This window comes from Phalacrocorax carbo, chromosome 6 (assembly GCF_963921805.1).
Source record: "Phalacrocorax carbo chromosome 6, bPhaCar2.1, whole genome shotgun sequence".
NCBI classification, from domain to species: domain Eukaryota; kingdom Metazoa; phylum Chordata; class Aves; order Suliformes; family Phalacrocoracidae; genus Phalacrocorax; species Phalacrocorax carbo.
In genome coordinates, this window is record NC_087518.1 from 59,791,418 (window position 1) to 59,806,111 (window position 14,694).

The following is a 14,694-nucleotide window of genomic DNA, read 5'->3' on the forward strand; positions in this document are numbered from 1 at the left end:
AGACTGGTAAACTGAATGATCAACCTTTCCCATAATATCCGATGGAGCTGCTGTACCAAGCAACACCATCCAATGACGCTACTGTTAATGATACGGGGAAACTAAAGAGACAGGGCTATTTAGTGTGGTGACAGGGACAAATGAAGAGTTGCTACCGTCTAAGTGCACCTAATAGCAAGAAGTGTCGTATTCTTTGACAGAGTCACTAAGTTTCAGTTTTAGCATAGTCCGATCGAAACAACACGATATCATTTCAAAAAAAGAATGTGTCGAAATTCTCTACCCAAAGCTCTTGAGAGAAACTAAGCTGATACAGGATTAACAGGCACATTCTCTGATATATTAATAACTTATTAGTTATTGGTAATAACTAGTAATGAACAATAACTTACTAGTTGTTAATGCGAATTATTAAAAGCTACTAAATGAAAGGCAAGAAAAAATGGTCTGTTTTTTGCAGTAGGGGGACGTCACTGGTAGCGTACCACAGGGACCTGTGCTGTTCAGCATATTCTTAAATGATCTGGAAAAAAGAGTGATTATCGAGGCGACCAAGTTTGCTGATGATGCTGAATTATTCATGGTAATAAAAACAAAAGCTGACCGTGAAGAATTGTGGAAAGCTCTCATGATACTGTGTGACTGAATGATAAAATGGCAAGTTAAATTCTGTGCTGAAAAATGGAAGTAATATGCAAGGGAGAAAACAAGCCAAACTCTACATGCAAAATCCTGGAATCTAAATGAATGACTTCCACCCAGCAAAGAGTGCTCGAGCTGTGGGGGGCTCTGTGAAAACATCAGCTCGTGGCTTAGCAGCATTCAAACATGCAAATGAGATTGGTATTAGCAGGGAAAAAAAAAAGAACAGAAAACCAGAAATAAACCAGAAAGCATTTATTATGCACCTATATAAAGCCATTGGATTTGTAACTTGAATAATGAGGACCATTATGGTCTTCCAGGATCTGATTAGGAAAGATGTAGAAAAAAGCAAAATGGATTATTGAAAATATGGAATGACTTCTAATAGAGGAGACATTAAATTTACTAGGGCTCTTGAAATACAACTGAGGATGGAATGATGAATGTGTATGCATTCATGAACGGCATGGTCAGGTGAACAGGGAAAATTATCCACTTTTTTTTTGAAGAACTGATGGACAATGAAGGAGATTATCAGGCAATGGGCTTGAAACAAACAAAAGGAAGTATTTTTCACACAATGATTTCTTAAATTGCATAACTTATTGCCCTAGAACGCTGCGGATGTCAAAAAGTGCTCAGGCAAATTCTTGGACAAGATATTCACTGAGAGTGTGGATGCTATTTTTTTTCCCAGCAGCTCCAGGGACTCAATTTGGGACAACGTACTGCAGAAAATATCTTTGTGTGCTTCCTAATTCCTACAGTCTTTCACTAAAGCATACACTGCTCATGCTGCTGCTGAACTACATAGACTACTATTTATTAGCTGTTCTTGACATAAAAAGAAAGCAATCAATGAAAGAGAAACATCTAAATATATCGATGACAAAGGAAATTGTTTTGGAAAACAAAATACTATTGCAATAAGATTACTAGGACTTAAAAAGTAGGGAACCTTTGTACAGCTAACAAGAATATCTACACTTAAATTTTGGTTAGAAAGAAATGGATAGAGGATATAAGTCCTCATGTTTCATAATATAATGACTGAATGTGAGGGGTTTTGTAGAGGTGTTTCAATGGTTGCCACCTTCTGAAACAGCTGATGCAGGACTTCAGCAGAAAGTCGACAGCTCCTAAGGACAAGGGGGTGGTTTGGGCCACAGCTTTTTTCTGACCTTCTAAAATATGAGAGGGACAAAGCAAGGATACTCTAGCAATGGAGAAAACAGACGACCGAGTCATTGCTTATAAAAATATGGTAGACGTTTTACAAGGCAGCCAAAAGCACATTAAAAATAATCTAATAGGATAAAAAGGCAAAGCTACATGAAGAGGAAAGCTCAATGCCATGCTGAACAAACACATGAGCAAGAGGGTCTATGGCATTTTATTAGTAACACGCTGATTGTTGCTATCTTTTTTTCCCTTCCAAAATTAAACGCTCTAGGTAAAATCCTGATTGATTAATTACCACTTTTATTGATGGTTTCAGGGGGACCAGAGTTTTGCTCTATAAAGTCACATCCATTATTTCACTGAGATTTGCAAACTCAGTTCCAGTGTCTTTTCTGCTATAAACACTCAGCACGCGCTCCTCAGTCTCCCTTATATGGAAGAGCATCCAACTCAGAGGAGGAACCGAATGAGTATTAGCTCGCTTCATCAGATGGATTCTGGTAGGTGTCAGGAGAGCACGAGAAAACAGGAATATCACAATAGGAATATATATCAGGAATATCAAGAGATGAGAAACACGGGTTCGAAGATGGCAGTACTGTAAAGAGAAAGGAGGTAAGCAAGACAGGCAGTAAGACAGATAAGTCAGTTTGAAAGACAGATTTCCTCCTAACTGCTAAGAAGTAGAAGGATCAGTACTTCTACCAATACAAAACCGGACAAGATGTATTTTGATTTATAAGGGGGGAAAAAGGACAAAAAAAATCCCCAATACAACGTGACAACGAACAGGAGTGAGGGCAGTGACAAATGAGAGAAACTAAATGTAACCCCAGCCTCCAGTGGAGCAAAGCCTCCTAAATGCCCCAGAATCTACAGGAAAGATGTATACATGGAGTAAATCTATAAAAATGCTCTGGATTTATAAAGACAGTTATAAGCATTTCTAAATCTGAGAAGTCCTCGATGTTACATTCAAGCACAGTACTTTAATACATGCAATCAGTAGAGTTCTACAACCAGGTCCTTTTATTTTCAAAACATAATAATGTTGAAAGCAAAAAAGTGAAGAATGGCATTTGGCATGAAGAACTTTATTTACCATCTAAGCAAATGAAAAGTTTAAGAGGGATTTTATAAGAAGGAGAATAATAAATCATTTAGTCTAGTTGTCAGTGATGGGTGCCAAAGACAGATGCTGAAAGAGAAGGTAGCTGCACATATCCAAATGATATAGGCATTTAGGAGAAGCAATATTAGTTATTTTCCACCTAGTAAATGGATTGCTGCAGAGAACCAGAGTGACTTTTCCAGAACAGAACTACAAAAAGTCACAGAGTAAAATGAGAATTTGCATGTAATCCTGACTGCTAGTTACTGGGCTGCTCATGAGGTCAGTGAAAGGGGAGGGAGGCAGGGGTGGTGAAGTGTAGTGAATATTTTCTGGTTATAGAGACATGCGTCATTTTTTGGCTCTGAAATTCTTGATCAGGCTTCATTGCAATAGTTTCATTGACAGACTCCTTGGAATCTTACGCTAACCTGAAAGAAGTAAAATGCAATCAAGTAATGGGCTACCTCCTCAAAATATATTTTTGAAACCAGTATTGGCAGATCAATATATAGAAAATACAGAAGATGCTTTGAATACTTTTTAACATCCTTCTGGGTTTGGGATCTTTTAGGAATGTTTGGATCACGTTTTCAAATCTTCCCTCATAGGTACAAAACCTTCAGCGTGACTTTGAAGGCAATCCAGGATTGTCCCACGACCAGCTCTTTCTAGAAATTCTGTGTCAAACATTTTAAGATTTGTGATGAAATATTGAGACCTAGCAAAAAATAACAGGGGGAAGCGTATTTCCTGATGGCCATGTAGAGAAAATAGTTTGTCCCCTGATACGGTAGTTTACAGAGAACAGTGCCTACACCAGTTTCTGTGAAGCAACAACCTAACTCACTGCAATAGTTAATCTGTGCGTACAACTTAGAAATTTTCTGAAATAGCGTCAGCGCTCAGCGGTATGTCAACAGGTCGTTTCCTTGCGGATGGCCGTGTGGCCCAAGCGATGAGGAGGGCTCCCTGTCAGGGCCGGGCGCTCGGACGGGACGGGGTGCGCGGGGGCGGACTGAGGAGCCCCCGCCGTCCCCGGGCGCCCTCCCCGGGGCAGGACCCTGGGCCGAGCTCCTCTGAGGCGACCCCTCTCCTCCCCGCACACACAAGCGCTCCCGAAGCGCTGCGCTGGGGCAGAAGGAGCGGGGTGTCCCCCCTCGCCACACGGCGGGTCCCGGGCGAGGAAGCCACGGTCGCGCCCCGCTTCCCGCCTCCCGCCCCAGGCACTGATGGCAACAACTTCAGCGGCGCGACGGCGCATGCCCGGTGCGCTGGCGCATGCTCAGTACCGGCGAGGGACGGGGAGCGGAACCCGGCGCTCGGCAACGTTCGGCGGTTTTCGTGCAGGCCGGGCCGCCATTTTCTCACAGTCTCCCCCGTACGCCTTGCCCGCGCGGCTGTCTGTCCCGCTCGTCCGCGGCCTGTCCTGCTCGGCGATGGACGGGTGAGTAATGACCGGGGCGGTGGGGGCGAAGGCAGTGTCGGCGTCATGGCGCCGGTCGGTGGCGGGACCTGTCCCGGTGGCGGGGCTCGCTTCCCGCCGCGGCTGCTGCCGGCGGGCGGGAGGGCAGGCGTCTCTGGGGCTGAGGGGAGCGGCCGCTGCCCCGGCGGCGGTAGGGACGGGCGGGCAGCCGCAGCCTGAGGCGCTGTGCGGGGTCGGCGGGGGGAAGAGGGCTCTCAATCTCTCCGTAACGCGGGCCCCTCGGTAGGGTCCTCCGCTTAGGTGCCGAGGGCTTTGGGCCGCCCCCGACTTAGTGCGGTGCCCGAGACGCTGGGTCTGGCTCTGAAGAGGGAGCGCCATGTACCCCCCATTCTCCAGAGCCTCTTGTTCCCCCGCCTTCGACTTCTCTCTCCCCCAGCCGTGGGGTGAGGAGGGGCGCTCCGTAGGGCTGGGGTTTGTTTTGGAGCTGGCTGGAGGGGAGGAGCAATACCAACGGGAGCCAGATGTCGAGCTCTTTTGTTTTCAGAAACTGCCTAATAAGCCCTCTGGCTTCCCCCCTCCCTCCCCAGGTAGGGAGATGCCTTTGTGTGTGCTGGAGGCCGGCTGTGAAAGCCAAAGAAGGGAAGGTTTTGAAGGAGGCAGCCATACGGGACGGCGAGGGCCCTCGGTCCTGGCCAGGAGCTGGGGTGGGCGCTCACTCTGCACAAGGTCTTCTTTCTGTTGGACCTGGAAAATGAAGCTGGTGGTTGTAGCCATCGTCAGTGTAAATACAACATCTTCCAGCTTCCAAAATTCTTGTTGTTTTCTCTGCTTCGAACAGAGAAACAGTCTCTTTTCTATGCTCTAATCATATAACCTTGCAACTGTGAGAGTTTTAAAGGCTTTTTATGGTTAGTTGTGATTATAATGTTGGGAATTACAAATCCTGTCTGAGAAGTCTTGCCATTAATGAGCATTACGTTATGGAATGCTTTCACATATTCATGTTTTGCTTTCATTTTTTTTTTTTTGGGTTGGGATTGTGTTACACACTGAGTTATGATCTCACCACCTCTAGGAAAAAGATATACCTTGACATACCTGTTGCAGAGTTTCACATAGGTACACCTGGTTAAATTTCATATAGGTGTACCTGCCAATGCATTTGGTTTTTTTCAACCTAGTGTCAGAAAACCGTGTTCACTGCTTTCTGGTGTCTGAAGATCTGTAGGGCAGACTATGATGCTGAACTAGCTGTCTAGTTAATAGGGGTGTGTGAGAAAAGTTCTGTACTTACTTTTACATTCTTTTATTTTCACCCTATGATCTCATGTAGTCCAGAAACCCAAGTTTCCTAAAAAAATTTCCTGGCAGTGCTGCTTTGGATTAATGTTTACTTGAAACTTTAGATTCTTTTGGAGAAGCCTATAAGCTGGGGGAGCTCAGTGGCTTTTGCAGATTTCTTTTGTACTTCCCCTCAGTCCTGCTGTGTTCTTTGAATATATTCTATTGATTGTTGGCTATTTTGATTCCTCATTATTTTGGCATTGCAATACATTGAAAAGTCTGTTTTATAAGGATAAATTGGTTGACTTGTTCTTTTTTTTCCCTTTTTTTACAGCATTGTCACTGATGTTGCAGTTGGTGTGAAGGTAGGATGTACACTTAGCAAATAAGGGGGTAAATTGTTGATATAAAATGAACTACTTTGAGCATCAGTAACTGCAAGTTGTAAGATTTTAACTAGTCATTGTCATCTGATGTTTAGTCAGCAGTATATGCTTTATTAACCAAGAATCCCTAGAGGTGAATTGAAGGCTCTACACAAAACACTTTTCTAGGCACTGACCTGTAAACAGTGGTTCTAGATTAATGTAGTGCTGTCAGCTTCTTATTTTAAAGCTTAATTTTGCAGATTTTTTTGAAAACAACACTTTCTCATTGTTGCATGATGACTGTAAAAGACATGCTTTCTTCTCTCTCCCCTCCCACCCCCCCACCCCCCCCCATTCAAAACAGTTACCCCTAGAAGTTAAAAGAAGTGGCTGTCTATAATAGGACTCAAAAATATGGGAGGTAGAATTTGTTACATAGACAGAGAAGTGGGTGTTCAGTTGGCTTTACTTTTTATTTCTCAAGTTCAGTTATGAATTTATTGCATTTGTTACAACGAGGGAAGAGCTTTCAAAGCATTGTTCATTTACTACTTATTTCACTTTTGTATTCAAACCAATTGCAGGAATTAGATCAGTCCTTTGTAGAAGCAGACTGAGAGATAATGCAAGTGCAAAGATATATGGGACAAGGCAACTTTAGGATATGTTAATGAATACATGCAAGCAATTCGCTTTCGTGGTAGAAACGTAGAACTTTTCTAGTGCGTACAGTTAAGTCTCCACGTTTGTCCAGGGACTTTGTAGCTCTGCTGTGTAGCTGCCTTTTCACCTGAAGCTGATCTATGTTAACTGCTTGTTAACCCAGGTGTTGTCTGATAAGGCTCTTTGGCTGAGATTCAGTACTGGTTCTGCTGGATTTGGACTAGTTCTTATATAAATCAGCTAGCCTGTAGCTACAGCAGCTATTCTGTCAGATGTACCTGTATTATGTTTTGGAGCAAGCTTTCTTCTAGGAGGAGCTGTAAGAAGTCAGTTCTATAGATTCTGGATCCATCTGGCTCCATGTGTTTGCAGCATTGGAGACAAGCTTAAAATCATTCTCTGAATCAAGAGGAAAGTGTATTTATTAAAGTACTTCTGTGGGAGCTAATCCCAATCAGAAATACAATTGTTCCTCTGTTCCCTGGGGAGGACAAAGTGTTAACTGATGAAACCTTTAGGAGTGCATTTAATACTTTGGAGGAGCACCTAAGGAAGTTCAAGTCTTTCAGAAGTAAACTACCCCACGTGAATAGCTTTGGGGCAGAACAATTTATAAATTGCCCTCAATCATGTCTAATGAAGGAGCAATTTCAGGTAGGCCATGTGTTGCTTGAATCTGAAATTCTGACATTCTCACTTCAGGAGAAGTAAATGGATTCAGTATCCCCTTTATTCTTAATTATGAGTGACTCAGAATCTTATGAGAATTTGAGTGTTCATGAAATATGTTGTAAGTGTGTATTGCAATTTTGGAACCATATTCTCAGACACTAGCCAGGCAATGAAGTACAGACACTTAGATGACATAACTGCTTCTTTCTGTTGATTGTAGAAGTTATATTTTTAATATAACATATAAGAAAGAAGGCAAGACAGGTATATCGGACGTAGTGATTAGAATAAATACAAGGGAAGGCACAGAAGTGTCCAGAAGGTGTGCGCTTTGCCTTGTAAAAATGACTTATTCTCCAGATTTTAAAAGGAAACAACCCATTTGTGCACGGAAGTAGTGGGAAGAAATAAAAAGGATCATGGTTTCCTGAAGAAAACTGTTAAATATGGCAGGAGTAAACTGGATTGTATTCTGGAGCTTCTGTAATTAAGATACTAGTAAGAATGGACAATGGAATTTCTCACTAATTGGTATCTGTGGTTCGGGTAGCAGTCTAATGCTATAGCTTCAGTCATGTTTTGTGGAAGGCCACATGAAATATTTGCCCTTCCTGTTCTCTGGTGGCTGTTCATTTTGCTCTTAATGAACTGATGTTTTAAAGCTGAGGAATGCTTTACCTGTAAGTGGTATATAAATAACTGGGAACATTCATCTGGCCTTTCCTTGGCTGTACTCTTTTCTTTGGGGTGCTTTGGGGTTGCGTAGGGGGCAAGTTTTGAGTCCCAAGAAGTTGCGTCAGCAGTTCTAATGCTCTTCTGACACTGCTTTTATTGTGACTGGATAGCCATTGGAAGTGGGCAGGGATTTACCTGTGTGAAATCAGCATCTCCTGGATACTTGTTAGACCTGATGCTTTCTTGAGATTTTGCACCTACTGTGTATACGCTGATCAGTTATACTGCATGTTTGTGGTATATTCCACTATACTTGGAGAAAGGGATTGTGACATACAACCAGGATTGTGAAATATGACCCCTCTGGAAAATTTACTTTTATCATCATCAGTCATGGCGATATAAATTTGAAAATTATATTAATTATTGTCTGGCTGGTTTCTCTCCCTCAAACAGAAAAGTGAGCATGTTATATTTTTAAACCCATTTGTAAAAGAGTAATACCAGAAGTTAACTACTGTAGTCTGGGAATTGTCTTTGAATTAAAGAGGGCTTTTGAGCTTTGGGGACTGCATGTGGGCAAGGCAAGTATAAAGTAAAAGGAATACTTGCTTATAATGTTTTATTAACAGTTTTATAGTCTCAGAATTACCTGCTAATGAGGCTGCTAAATTTGAAGCTATTGCCATTTATTTGCACTGTACGCTTTGATTTGATTTAAAACATTTTTGCTCATTACACTGTTGAAAGCTCAGTCTTGATCTTATTTACATGTTGAGTCACCAGAAGTTAACACCAAAAGCCAAGGAAAACATAAAACTCAAAATGGAGGTGGAAAAAAACCTGACAAATACTAGTCGGAAACTTGGGTTGCATAGAGTAAATGTGGGGATTTGTGCAACTCAAAATATGCAGTGGGAGCACGCTTCCCCGCTAAAATCTGTCAGAATAGCAGCGTGCTTTAATTTCTGAAAGCGTTAGAACATGTCAAAACCCAGTTGTCTTGTAAACACATATGAAATAATTCATGTTTCCTTTGGTCTGTAATGTCTTGTTTTGCTTACGCAGAATTCATAAAGGCAAGGAAATGTTGCTCTGCGCACAGTTCACCCCTTAGGTTACAATTTACAAAATAATACAAAAAGGGTGAGCTTTAGCTCTGTCTCTGATGTTACTTTGTGAACTGTTGTATATAAACAGTTTGGGTAAAGTATTTTTGAATAGAACAGATCTAAGGATTCCAGTTATAGTAGTATATTACATAGTTCATCCATTTTTTTAAGTTTCAGACAACTTTAAGAAATTTGAAACTTGAACAAGTTCTGTACATTTTAAATTTATAGATTTCTTCATGCATAGTTTTAAAAATTGCCATATTACATAAAATGTTTGCTTTTTTGTTTTAAAAAGGTACATTTCAGTTGCCCTGTTTTTTTTACGAGGTCCTTAGTCACTAAAAATGAAATGGCCTGCCTAGTTAGCTTCTAGTCTCAAACTTGTGATTGCTCACTGGCTTAATGTAGGTTTGAGTTTCAGAATCTAATAACTGTAGTTTGAATTGCTGTCCTGTGTTCTCTTTACAGTTAACGATACTTAAATCTGGATAAGTAAACTGGTTTGGCACTTGGAGCAATAGAGCCTTTTTCAACCGTTGAAGTGAATGTACGAAGTGTATAATGTATCTTTTCTCAGGGGTAGTTATAAGAATGTTCGGAGGGGTACAAAATGTGATGTAAAGAATATACATCACACAGGCGCAGGGAATAAGTTAGGTGAACTTTTGGAGCATACTGAAGACGATAGTTCTCTTTTACTGTATTTCAGCATGTGCCGCTTCAGTCTAATGTATCATCTTTCTCCTGGATGGCATGCGTAAGCTCTGCAGTAAATGGGGCCTGAGCAGTCGAGTGACTCATTCTGTGTACGTGCATTGCACAGTTCAGAATGGCTGAGGTGTAGTTCTACCTGACGGGAGAAAAGAAGAATGGATGTGTTATTTGGCGCATAGCATTTGGGAATTTGTGGTGGTGTTGACGCTGCTTTGGGCTACGCTGGCCAAAACCTGAGCTTCAGCTGCCGAGTGTGGACAACCCGTTATACCTAGGACGGAAAACTCATCTATTCCTGTAAACATTGTTTTGTAAGGTTTAAAGACGTGGGAATGGCCTTTTTCCCCAAGTTAGGCCACCAGCCTTTGCGGTGTGCTTAAGGAAAGGGGGAATTCTATCTGTGTATTTAGTTGGTTATGTTAGGGTTGGGTAGAAGATGCAAAGAAGTACCAACCTAGTACTTTCTAATAGTTTGCCAAACAGTAATGTGTCACAAAGTCCCCCTTTTTCCTGGTTGCTGAAATGTAACGTGGGGGAAGGGCAGTAGCTAAAACCAGAAGAAAGATGAGCTGGTGAAAAGGAACAGAGCACAAAGTAGCAGTGTCTGTAAACGCTCTTGAAGCATTGTCTGCTCTTTTTTAACCTCAAGTTCTCTTCTCTTACAGAATTATAGAACTGACCCTCTTTTGCCACTAGTAGCTGAGAGTTTCTGTTGCGGATATGTTGTGGCTTTTTATTTGAACTGCACACTAATGAAAATATGTGTAGAAAAAAGTCAGCTAGAAATTCTAGCAAGTTGTCAGAAGATAAGTTTAGACTAAACTTAAGAAACAAGACAGTGTATTTAAATAGCTTTTTCCTCTCAGTTTCTTCTCTTTCTAAAATCTATTTTGCCTTCACTGTGGCCATTCTAGATACCTAAATAAAAGGAAGGGAGTGGTGGGATAAACAACTGACTTGTTTATACAGACAAATGCCATGTGATAGTCTGTTTTATTGTATTTAAAATACTAGAATGATAGTTTTGAGCTATCTTTCAATGTCTAATAAAAGTACGACTAGATTGCTAGCAGATTAGAGGAAGAGTCTGCCTAGGCAGTGATATGAGAAAAAAGGGTGGTTTGGGCAAACTGTTTTGATTTTGTTAGCTGGGCTAACACAAGGTTTATAAATCAACTCTTGTGTTCAGTAGTACTTTGTTGTAGCAACAGTAGTCAGCAAAAAATGTGCAGAACGTTCTAGCAGTGAAGTAACAATGATGTGTGACCATGTTCAGAAGTTTAGAACTGGCGTCTGGATTTGTATTTTCAGCAGTGGTATGGGGAACTTGTCTTTCATTGTAAGAAGTTATTCTTGCACCAAGGACATCTGCTCTCTTTTTAACAGTAACTTCTGTAAATTGACCCTGTTTGAAATGACTTTCATATTTATTCCCAGAACAGTCTACTCCAATTCTTTTTTTCTTTGTAACTTTGGTTTTTTTTTTTCCTTAATGCTCATTCTGCCACCGTAATATATGTGGAAAAGTAAGGAGAGCTGAAAGTGGAGAGCACAGTAACATGTTGAAAATCAATTTGAGCTCTGTAGCAAGTATGCATCAACATAAGGAAGGCTTAGTATACCTATTTAATATGTTTTGATGTTTCTCACTAATTGGAAATCACCTATTTTTCATTTGTAGCAGCACACCTGTATTTGCATCTTAATTGAGTGGGTTGTAGGAAGAGAAATGTGATCACCTGCACCATCTGAAAAATATGAGCCAATACCAGCATGAAAATACTTTTCTTATATCTTAGAGCTTTGGGATGTGTTTTCACGAGCAAATTGAGCTGCATTCCAGTTTTCTCTGTCACTGTAATATTTGTGGAACAAATGTTTGGGTAGCAGCTTCGCAAACAGCTCTTGGGAACTTAACCAGGATAAAGCTAAGCTGACCCAACAGTGAGTTATATCTTTTTAGGCAGATTTGTACCAAAGCATGTGGTTTCGTAAATGCTTGTAGCAAAACAGAGTCAGGGAGGACAGAATAGTAACAAGTTGCTGGGGCCAAGGAGAAGGTAGGACTGTTACTTTTGGTGGTAGTTGGTTCGAATGAGGTTGTGGCTTCACAAACTGTTAATCAGACTGTGATGTTTGATTTAGGGGTTTGGGTGGTTTTTTTTATGGCTGCAAGTACATACAGCTGTTCTTAGCTTTTCATCAAATCGGTTTTTCTGTGGACATGTAACGTGAATGTTGAGTTACAGACAAAATAGCACTAGCACATTTAATTTATTATTGTGAAATCGCAGACAATCACGTGGAAAATACCTTCCTTACGGATCTTAATTTGAGATGTAGAAACTGCTACTGAAGGACCAAATCATACATCTGGGTGCCATCATTCTCTAACCAGAAAGCTAAGAATGCATCTAGCTGGTAGCTCTAGCAAGTTGTTCTCACCTGTTCTAATTTACTACCAGTTATGTACAGCTGCTTCAGAGCAAAACTTTCTTTCCTGGTAAAAGTGGAATAGAAAGCCTGAAATGCCAGAATAAATTATCTTTTTTGTGTACTTCCTCCTGGATGTTGGAAGCATCGGCTGGTATTGGACTAGACTCTTGCCTGCAGCCTGTTGTTACACTGAAGGTTTCCAGATGAGGCTGGGTGGCATAGTTTAGTGGGAGATTTGGTTCTTTACTCATCAGCTTTCTGGTTTAATAGTCCATCTTGATCTTCCGATGCTTGGAGAAATTTGGCTCTTTTCCACATTTTATTTTGAGAATCTGGAGGCTTTTCAGAGGAATGGAGACTTGTCTCCTTCCAGTCTTAAAGACTTATCAGATTCCATTGATTCATGCTCTCTCAATTTCGAAAAACTTTCCATAAATTAGGTACATGGCATATATCAGGCATATAGTTGCAAGAAAAAAAGAATAAAAGTGTAATTTTCTCCTAGATCCTTTCTTACTGAAAAAAATGAGTGTAAATATGGTGAAGTTAGTTTTGGGGCTATGTAAACAATATAGGGTTGGCTGAGGACAGCATGAAAATGAATTGAAGTGGGGAAAGAAGAATGCAGAGAATAAGTATGGAAAGGTGGTCATATTGTATCCGGTTTATGCTGAAATAAAAGCAAGTGACTTAAGTGAGTTATTACGCACCCATGGAGTTCATGGCCTTATTTGATAAGATTTCATGCTAACATAGTTAAGTAGTATAGTCTTTAAAAAATAAATCAAGTCGACCTTGATTGTAAGGTTCTGATGAAGCGCTAACAAGCCGGTAGTTTAACCTGTATGCTTTGTGAAATACCTGGGAACTTGCATGGAATTTCTTTTGGATTTGGACTTGGCTTGTCTGGCCTTTGAGCCTATGTGTATGAGAGGTGTAACAGTCTATTCGTTAGGTCATTCGGATTCTGTGTTTTGACGGTAGTGTGTATAGTCAGAGCATAGGGCAGGTCCATTATTTCTTCTTCACTAAAGAGCATGTGAGGGGGTGTTTATGCAGTGTTTCATTAAAATGCTTCCTGTTAAAAATGAAGTGTTCATTAAGTTCTGATCCATCGCATGTAAACCAAAGTTTATAAATGCTGTGTTTGGGGGTTTAAAGTGTGTTGTCCTGTTGTTTCCAACATCCAGTCCCCAAAAGTTGCTTCAATATTCAACGTCTGAATTAGCGGGTTTGCAAGTGTGTATCTGTTAGAGGGGAATGTTTACTCTCTGGGTTGGAATTCTCATGCGCTTTTATTCCTCTCCCATACCATCAGGTTTCTGGCTCTTTCTTTTAAATTGTTCCCAGATGTTGTTAGAAATGAAGTGTTTTACATTGCTGTTAGATTTCTTTAAATCATGAGATGTGTCTCCTGGCTTGTCATACCCCTTGGGAAATTCATGCCTGTAGGCTGAGAGTGACTGTGGTAAATGCGCAGTGCAGTTCTTTTCCCTTTCATCTGGGGGAGGAAGGAGGGGAGCGGTAGGGGCAAAAGGATTCTGTTCTTGAGAGGGCCTTGTAATATCAGCACATTTGAATGCCACAAATGAGATGATTTATCAAAACCTGTATTTTGCAACATCTTTGAGTGGCTCCTTTATCTTTTCTAGTGGGAATTTAAGAAATTATTTTAGATGATGCTGTTGACTTTTTAATAAAGTGCAGTGTTGTCACTTGTTTACTGTTTCTAGTAGTATTGGTTTAGTGTTCTTGTGGTGTTGTAGTGCATCTACACATGCTTCTCATAAGCCTGCTGTCACACAGTTGGTTATGTTAGGTTCAGCCATAACTTCTGATCAGAGTCTCCATGGCCCTGAATTATTGGGGAAGGAGCCGATAACTTCTCTCTTTCATAAACAGTTCTCAAAAAGTACTTTGATGCTTGAAAGACCAAACCTTTCTGGAAACTCTCAAGTCAAAGTTGTTACTCTTTGGGTGCTTTTTACCTTGGATGTAATAAAATCTGGGGAATGTTTGAAATATTTAAAGCCCTATCTGGAGTGTGAGGAAAATAGCTGGCAAAGACTTCTAAACAGTATGTTTTTGATGAGCCTGGAAGGATAGTATGACTGTAATGACTTCCTGAAATTACATAGCTACTTAATATAACCTGTGATAGCATGAAGCTTTAGAGAAGTCTCTTACGGGGGGAGGAAAATCTGAAATCCTGCTACATAAATCCAGCTTGTGTAGTGAGGGATTGTGAGTTAGCTATGGCTGTCAAAGCAAGGGGCTAGGAGATTAATTTGCTAGACTTGGGGCTTTTTCTTTTTTTTTATAACTGATTTTGTAAATCGTAGAAGAGACAGAGCACCTACAATAACTGCCTTCGCTTATAGAAATATGGAAGTGGTATCTTCG

General features: G+C 40.8%; 1 protein-coding gene across 5 annotated transcripts in view; it reads left to right on the top strand.

Annotated features, from left to right (window-relative positions):
• Positions 1-4,236: 4,236 nt before the first annotated feature.
• Positions 4,237-14,694, top strand: part of PTBP2 (polypyrimidine tract binding protein 2) — a 54,900-nt gene continuing 44,442 nt past the window's right edge. For all 5 annotated transcript variants that reach the window (XM_064455556.1, XM_064455557.1, XM_064455558.1 and 2 more), the window contains exons 1-2: positions 4,237-4,385; positions 5,983-6,013. In XM_064455556.1, the coding sequence (XP_064311626.1) occupies positions 4,378-4,385; positions 5,983-6,013 (39 nt within the window). In that variant the 5' untranslated portion in view covers positions 4,237-4,377. The remainder of the gene's footprint in view (positions 4,386-5,982; positions 6,014-14,694) is intronic.